Source organism: Camelina sativa, chromosome 1, assembly GCF_000633955.1.
Source record: "Camelina sativa cultivar DH55 chromosome 1, Cs, whole genome shotgun sequence".
Taxonomy (NCBI): domain Eukaryota; kingdom Viridiplantae; phylum Streptophyta; class Magnoliopsida; order Brassicales; family Brassicaceae; genus Camelina; species Camelina sativa.
The window spans coordinates 7,401,047-7,409,196 of NC_025685.1; the positions used below are offsets into that span (position 1 = coordinate 7,401,047).

Consider the following 8,150-nt stretch of genomic DNA (forward strand, 5'->3'; position numbering starts at 1 on the left):
AAAAAAAAAAAAAAAAAAAATCCTACGATCCCATGTCTTAATTTTTTTTTTGGTAGTGACGATCCCATGTCTTAATTGCATACATATATACGTATTTTATATAATTTATCCATTTCAATTGTGCAAAGGGACAGATGTTCTTCTCTTTTATGACCCCGAAAAGTTATTTAAAAAAATGATTATAATCTATTGTAATGCATGGCTTGCTTAGAATTATTTAGCTATTTTAGGTTATTATTAGTCATTGCAGCACAAAAACGGTATGTAAACAAATTTCATGGTAGTCTAGATTACGACCTAAAACTTGGCTACATAAAATTATTTAGTCGACTGCTAATATTCAACGTTTCTACAAATTATATTTAAGTAGCGTGAGTTTTACATACACATCGTAACTATGTCGGTTTTAAATCTATTACATTTGAATGATAGGAACCTATCATTTCATCGTTTGACAAAATGTAATAATAATATCAAAGATAAGAGTTGTTTCGGATCAAAGGCACTTACTTACCCATTAGCTTTTGATTCGAGAGCCTCTCACAGCCACAACTTTTTTTGGACAAGTGCTTATTGTGTAACAAACCCCACATGATATCATTTTATACTTTCTTCCACATCCACATTTATCTAGACTTTTTTTTCTTAATTTTAAAGTTTATACATCTCTATCCTAATGAGGTATTAACCAGCTATAATTTATTCATTTGTCGGTCTTAAGCTTTATTATAATATATCGTGACAACAAAAATGAAACTTTGATTGGTTATTCACTGTGGTTGTTGTAACGCTTTTTTGTTTGTTTGTGTTATTTTGACCCCAAAAATAATCTGTTTTCGCAATTTTCTTACATTTTGATGATTGTTTGGAAATAACATCGATCAACATTAGAGAACTCATGTAATTTTATTTTTCTCTTACGAGTTTACATATAAAATAGAACAGCATAAAAGCTCGCTCGAGTTTATATCACTAATTGGTCTATATATTTCAATTCTAGACTATTTTCCTTAGTCCAAGTTTTAGATAGAACATATGTAATTTCTTAATTTCCTAGCTCATCCGCAGTTAATTGTCTATGTTACATTTAATCTTCTTTTTTCAATGGAGAATACATATACCTTTCCTTATACTAACAAAACATAGATATAGCTATTTGTTTAATTTTTATATAATCTCTTTTTAAAAAAAAAATTGTCGTCAACTTTTTCATAACATATACGTGTCCTTATCGACATGCAAAAAGGTATGTATATATGTATTTGTACGTGTACTAAAATAAAAGGCTTAGAATAGTCGGAGAGAAAGCGAAAGATGATGATGAGTCATAGAGACCATTCACCAGCTTATATAAGTAGTAAATCCACTAACATGAATAATATTCAACTGAGAAACTCCGATCAAGAATATTCATTCACAAGAGAAAAGGTATTATTAACCTCCGATTCTCATTTGGTTTCTTATGTTGTTTTCGTTTTTTGGATGCTCTTCTTTTGTTGGTTATTCTTTTTAAAGCTGCAAGAATCATGTGTTCAAAGATACCTAAATTATCTTAGTACTTGTTAATTATCAAAAACTCATGACTTAAAGTTGTACGTACATATATTAGTAGGATCATAAAAGCATAATATTATGGTGCTTTTACCGGCGTTTTTGGACGGATTTGCGAGAACCGTATCGACAAAGAAAGGTAAAATTCCTCCGGAAAATGAAGATGGAGGGAGAGAGATCGCAAAATCGATGATAAAAGATTCCAAGAAGAACTCGACTTTGCTCGGTACTTCAGGATGTGTTAGTTCTGAAAGCTCTAAGAGATTTACCTCTATTTGTTCTAATAGAGGTGAGAAAGGAATCAACCAAGATCGTGCCATCGTTTGGGAGGTACAATTTTTATAAACACTATATGTTAGGTAATTCTTCTTTCTTTCCATGAAACGGATTCTATAAAATTTATAAAAAAAAATAGCAAAACGATATGTTGAAATGGAATCATGACATGAACTTACTAAATTGTGTATATATGATTGTTGAGAAGTTTAAAAACTAATTTTATGAATTTATGTTACACTATATGTAGGGATTTGGGTGCCAAGATGACATAACATTTTGTGGCATGTTTGATGGGCATGGACCATGGGGACATGTGATAGCCAAAAGAGTGAAAAAGTCATTTCCATATTCACTGCTTTGCCAATGGCAACAAACTCTTGCTTCCTTATCATCGTCACCGGAATGTTACTCTCCGTTGGATCTCTGGAAGCAAGCTTGTCTCAAAACATTCTCCGTCGTCGATCTTGATCTCAAGATCAATCCTTCCATTGATTCTTACTGCAGCGGTTGCACCGCTCTAATCGCTGTTTTGCAGGTACATATATGTTCTTCTAACCATACAATAACTATTCATTACATACTATATGATATATATAGGCTAATATATAGATGTTCGGAGAGTATTTAATCTTACTAATGTTGAAGTTTGTTTTTGGTATTATAAGGGTGATCATCTTGTTATAGCAAATGCTGGTGACTCAAGAGCTGTACTAGCAACAACTTCTGATGACGGAAACGTAGTACCGGTTCAGCTCTCAGTAGACTTTAAACCGAACATTCCCGGTATAGTTCTAGAAGCCTTTTCATATTTACAGTTTAAATATTTCGATGAAAAGATTCGATAAAATAGAAACTGACAATTGGTAAGTAATCTTTTCCGGTTAAAACAGAGGAAGCAGAACGGATTAAACAAAATGATGGACGATTGTTCTGCCTAGACGATGAACCGGGGGTGTACCGGGTTGGTATGCCGAATGGAGGATCACTAGGTTTAGCTGTTTCAAGAGCATTCGGAGATTACTGCCTTAAAGACTTCGGTTTAGTATCTGAACCGGAAGTAACATACCGAAAGATAACCGACAAGGACCAGTTTCTCATCTTGGCCACCGATGGGGTAATCTCATATCAATCTACTCTCATTTGTATCATAATCAAATTTGATAAAACGTATATAATTGTGTACTAATATGCATGTGTGTGTATGTAGATGTGGGATGTGATGACGAACGATGAGGCAGTGGAGATAGTAAGAGGAGTTAAAGAGAGAAGAAAGAGCGCAAAGAGATTAGTAGAGAGAGCTGTGGTGCTTTGGCGTAGGAAGAGAAGAAGCATCGCCATGGATGATATTTCTGTTCTCTGTCTCTTCTTTCGCCCTTGTTAGTTTTTACTTTTTACTCTCTCCTTTAGCCTCTATGACTATATTATTAGCATATACATTTTATCAATGTATTTTGAGCGTCAATGAACAAACAAAAATGTGATATATACATTTACATAGGATAATAATAGATATTGTGAGGAGAGTGGTTGAGAATGGAGAGATGGGTGAGTAAGAGAATTCATCATGGTTTTTTTTTTTTTTGTAAATTTGGTATGTAATGGATCATAACTTCATATGTTGATCATTGTTATTGGCAACCAAATCTTACTATACAATCCTCTAGGGGTCTCTCGTAACATTTAAATGGCAGGATTAAGCAGTGAATCAAATGCATCGCTCCGATCAATAGACAATAGTAGTTCCTAGTACAAAACTATGAGAAATCTAAGTAAGATGGATTATGAGAATCTAGCCAAATATGAAATACCATGAAATCATCAACTATAAAAAAGAAGGCAATTAACGATTGCGTTTGAATTTTGAGTTACAAAAAAGGCCATTCTCGTGACCGCTGTTTTATAGTTGCAGGAAGATAAACTACAGAACTACATAAGAAGAAAGTAAGGACAAAATTTGCCAAACCCTAGATTCCCAATTCTGAAACTTAGTAACCTGTTTGGAAAAAAACTGAAACCCCACTCTGTTATATTTTGTCGTATGTGTACATTTTAAGGTATTTTCTAGTCTCAGCGCACTAGTCGAGAACACAACAGAGCCAAGTGTTTCAACGATGCTTGGATGCTGTATCATTCAGGTTTTTTGTTTGCTGAGATTTTCAAAGTACCTTCATTCACCAACACCTGAAGCTCTGGTTTAGCCATCTCACGAACTTGAAGATCTTCAGTCTCTAGGAAAGCAGATAGTATCTTTGAACTGCCAAGAAAATGAGATTTAACACAGAGTAAGATTTCAAGACGTCACTAAAAAAACCTAGTTGTTTGCAGATAAATGGATGTATGAGAGGAGTCATTAGGCTAACTAACCAGTGTCCTGCAGCCCACGACCTGCATTTTCCAGACAAGGCCTTCTTAAAGAGAGTGGACGCAAAACCAGGGCAATCCAAGACAAGCCTTCTTATGGTCCGACTTGAGTGAAAGTTTTCCATAATGTGCTCTGAATCCTTCTCAGATTCTTGGGGTTTGGGCTTTGCTGCTACAGAACTAATAGCTTCGTACAGCTCGCACAGCTTCTCGCTCAGAGATGGGCAAAGAATACCACCAGCGCCTCCGACTGCAACCTGATACAAAAAACGTGAAAAAAGAGGAAGGAGATCATCACAAAAGAAAAGAAAGCTGGAAATTAGCATTTGTTAGCAAAACATATGATCTATCCGGGGGAGTGATTGAACTTCAACAGATATTGAATGTCAGTAGCATCTGCTATGAGAGGTAGATTAGAGTGATTTACCCCCTAACGTTTTTATAACAGGACTATAACCGACGAAAGATGTTGATACGTTTGAGACTACACATCCTCCCATACTCTACCAGTACCGAAGGAAGAAGAAGCAAAGCCCAAGTGGCTAGTAGTCCATCACAATGGATCCAGTAGCTCCAAGAAGATGTAGTGGGCCTTGGAGAGAGAGTTTATCTAAAGTAAGGAATAAGAGTCACTATCTTTCTGCAGAAGACTGTAACGGATCTTTTGTGTGGGGACAAGGGGCTCAAGAGTAGTACTTATGTAGTAGGTGGGTGAGGGTTGTTTTTATCGATCTTTTGGGTGAAACATTGTAAGGGGGAGGGAATAGACTCCATCAAACATATCTCTTGGTTGTAACCGTTGTCTTTTATCAAAGAGTACTTCTTATCATTGTCGTTGGTTCTGTTCTAAGGTTTTTTACAAATACAAAACGTATCAGATGTGATAAAACAATTTTCAGTACCTCATACAAGACCTCTTTGCCAATGTTAGACTTGAGGAATTCCTCGGCGTTCTCCACGCACACATCAATAAGACTCTGTCCAGCAAATCAAAAATGATCCATGAGCAAGTAATAAAACTAAATTATATCAGAAAACAATCAAGAAACTGAAAACTGAGTCACCACGTCACACAGACCTCAGCAAGGCCACTGTTGACGAGCAACTCCCGTCTTCTCACAAGGGGATCTTTTTTACCGCCTGCAGCTTTGACGTTTTCTTCATGATCTGAATGTTCAGTTACTGTATCTTCTTGTTCATCCTTCGTCTCCTCACCAGATTCGTTACCATATGCGTCCTTTGTTAGAGAGGATGTCTCTGACTTATCCTTAAAGAATGGAAAAGGTAGACAGGGTTTTAGATCCAGTAAAAATTCATAAGAATGAATAACTCTAGCATTTTAATTGAAAAGATAGTTCGGGATATATCATCATACCTTTGAGCAAAGTGATGGAACAGACAGATCAAGAGAGGCCAAATCATCATGGCTGAAATAACGTGAAGAATTCGGACGCAGTAGCTGCAATAGCGATCTCCTACCATTCTGCAGACACAATTTTGAAGCAAACGTTAAGGAAGAAAAAAATTACAGGAAGATTCCAACATATTAATTTAGAAAGGCCTAAAATACAAAGGACCAAAATTATGTACAAAATGGAACCAACAAAAGGTAGATGTCATCAGATCCAAGAAAAGACAAGGTAAAATTTCATCTCAGAATAGTTTCATATATAAGGAACACAAACCTTGTCCATAACAAGATCCTTTAAGGTGGGCTCAAGCTCACGAACAATTATCTGTGTATGATTAAACAAGTTTCAGAAGAATTAGAACATAAGCATATAGACTTCCAGCATCTTTTATTTGGCTCAGTGAAACTACCTTGGTCACGAGCTTTGTGTCATCAACTATTGAAAAAATACATGCAAGCACCTACGAACACATGGTAGACAAGGAGTTATTATCTAAAAGACAAATGCAAACCGACAGTGAAGTACTATTAGTGGTAAATCAAAAAGAAAATAATTAAAGGCCTCCTTACCATACTTCCAAACTGATCAAAAGCCACCTTTTGAACATGATCTTTCATTGCTTTGATAATCATCTTTCTCTCCTGCAAAGAATATGATTTAGAGAGAGCAGAAATTCGACTTATAAGTTTCCTTTGGAAACCTCTACCATCAGTCTTTTGCACTAGAGGTCAAAACAGATGTCAACCATGAAAATCTGTTTACAAGTTTGATTTGATATTGACATTTAAATCACGATTTACATATACAACCATTAAAAGAGAAAGGAAAACTTAGGATCAATGTACTTCAAAAGAGAAGACATCAGATTTACAAATGAAACCCATAATATGAGGTACGCCTTGAATTATAAGTTAAGGAGTAAAAGAAAAACGACGAGGATGTGTACCTTAGCGCTTCCATGTTTAATACAAAGCATGGCAAGCCTAGAACCATCACGAGTATGAACCATACGCAAAATAAGGGACCCTGTCAGTAGCTGAAGCACATCTGCAGCAGAAGTCTACGGAACAAAAATCCATTTAGTATTATAACAAAGGACTCTAATGCAAATTTATACTCCCAAACACACACACATATATATATATATATATAAAATATATAATAATATACCTTATCAGCTATTGTCAGGTATTCAATCAGCAATTTGTGTATGATAGTATGGTCGACAATTCCCTTCTCAAGAATCGGTTGGATAATGGCAGCCATGTGTCGGTTAACTGAATCTTTTTGCAGTCCTAGCTTAGCGATGATGTCTACCACCCTGAACCACATTCAGTAACTCTTAATATATGTTCAACACATGACAATAAAGAGCAATATCGAGTTTGTAATTACCATCGCAAATAACAAAAAGGAAAGCCAAGGGATTCCTAGTTCTCTAGATATAAATACAAGAGACCTGGCTTTTCTATTTCTTATGAGCTAGGGTGAAGACAAGGAAGATAAATGACATTTTACCTTTTTTCGGTAGTTGAGGCCAAGCCCTTGAATAACTGAAGCTCTGTAGAATACAACTCTGCAAGGAGTTTTTGTTTTTGTGCTGCAGTTCCCAGATGGTATGCATGCTCAACAACTTGAGAAAAAAAAAAAGTGAGCTTCAAAAGAAACAAAAAATGCTATGCGCATCATATTACATAAAATATTTAATTTGTGTAAGCAAGTCGTACAAAAGTATATATGTTGAAACATCAATATGTTACATCAGTATAGCCTACATACCAACAGATCCGAACAGGTGACGGAGGAGATGAGCAACACGTCCCCGGAGGCTGGATATACAAGCTGTCAGCTGCTGCTTAGATGCTGCACAAATAAATCACTCAAATTAACAGTTTGTATAAGCAAGCATACAACTAGCTGTATATTCAACTTGAGTAGTTAGAGCCTTTACCTCCATCCAACATCTTCTTTAATAAAAAAACAGCATATTTATTAGAGGCAAGGGTAAGAAAGCGTGGCTGGAGTTCTGCGAAGATAGTGTCTCTTTCAGCTTGTGAGCAAAACTTTACACAAGTCTAGGCAACAGAAGAAAACAACAGACCAAATTTTGTAAGATATATGTTCTTAGGAATTTGGCAGCCTTTATTCCATAAAACTCAAAGAAGCAAAAACACACCTGGAGTACACGGGATGAAACATGTGAGCCTGCAATCTCTGGAACCTTCCCCTTCATCTTTCTTATAGCTTCAGATACAAGCCTAACAAATAGTTTTTGAAAACAAAGATTAATAATCAAACAAACAAAATGTAGAACGTTTTAAATCCTAAGGCATCCTTTATTGAATACTAACTTTGAACGATCCTCCTTGCCAATGTCACGGCGCCTCATCTTCTCCCATAGAGATCCAAGCTCCTGTTATATATAGTAATGAAAGTGAAGATCAGTTCTATGCACGCTCCTGATTTAAAGCGCTTGAGGCATACACTTTTATCAATCCTCTGTTTCAATAACTACAAGAAACAAAAAAAAAAAAAAAAAAAAAAAAA

At 35.6% G+C, this 8,150-nt stretch overlaps 2 protein-coding genes across 4 annotated transcripts in view; one reads left to right on the plus strand and one right to left on the minus strand.

Moving 5' to 3' along the window:
* On the plus strand, positions 1,326 to 3,368 carry LOC104781642 (probable protein phosphatase 2C 41). Of its 3 annotated transcripts, none has more exons than XM_010506366.1 (6): positions 1,326 to 1,428; positions 1,610 to 1,881; positions 2,078 to 2,365; positions 2,496 to 2,613; positions 2,721 to 2,944; positions 3,038 to 3,368. In XM_010506366.1, the coding sequence occupies exons 2-6, from the start codon at positions 1,633 to 1,635 to the stop codon at positions 3,209 to 3,211; spliced, it is 1,053 nt and encodes a 350-aa protein (XP_010504668.1). In that variant the 5' UTR covers positions 1,326 to 1,428; positions 1,610 to 1,632; the 3' UTR covers positions 3,212 to 3,368. The 3 variants fall into 3 exon arrangements, with proteins under 3 accessions (XP_010504668.1, XP_019102262.1, XP_019102265.1); XM_019246717.1 differs by having other exon boundaries at positions 1,331 to 1,428; positions 1,613 to 1,881; XM_019246720.1 differs by lacking the exon at positions 1,326 to 1,428 and having other exon boundaries at positions 1,827 to 1,910.
* Positions 3,654 to 8,150, minus strand: part of LOC104781653 (pumilio homolog 24-like) — a 5,095-nt gene continuing 598 nt past the window's right edge. Inside the window, exons 3-17 of the mRNA XM_010506376.2 lie at positions 7,955 to 8,016; positions 7,780 to 7,861; positions 7,555 to 7,678; positions 7,383 to 7,466; positions 7,122 to 7,236; positions 6,774 to 6,924; positions 6,550 to 6,663; positions 6,173 to 6,244; positions 6,013 to 6,063; positions 5,877 to 5,927; positions 5,567 to 5,674; positions 5,270 to 5,458; positions 5,094 to 5,168; positions 4,195 to 4,448; positions 3,654 to 4,084 (exon numbers count right to left, since the gene is read on the minus strand). Of these exons, the coding sequence (XP_010504678.1) occupies positions 3,958 to 4,084; positions 4,195 to 4,448; positions 5,094 to 5,168; positions 5,270 to 5,458; positions 5,567 to 5,674; positions 5,877 to 5,927; positions 6,013 to 6,063; positions 6,173 to 6,244; positions 6,550 to 6,663; positions 6,774 to 6,924; positions 7,122 to 7,236; positions 7,383 to 7,466; positions 7,555 to 7,678; positions 7,780 to 7,861; positions 7,955 to 8,016 (1,659 nt within the window). The 3' untranslated portion in view covers positions 3,654 to 3,957. The remainder of the gene's footprint in view (positions 4,085 to 4,194; positions 4,449 to 5,093; positions 5,169 to 5,269; positions 5,459 to 5,566; positions 5,675 to 5,876; positions 5,928 to 6,012; positions 6,064 to 6,172; positions 6,245 to 6,549; positions 6,664 to 6,773; positions 6,925 to 7,121; positions 7,237 to 7,382; positions 7,467 to 7,554; positions 7,679 to 7,779; positions 7,862 to 7,954; positions 8,017 to 8,150) is intronic.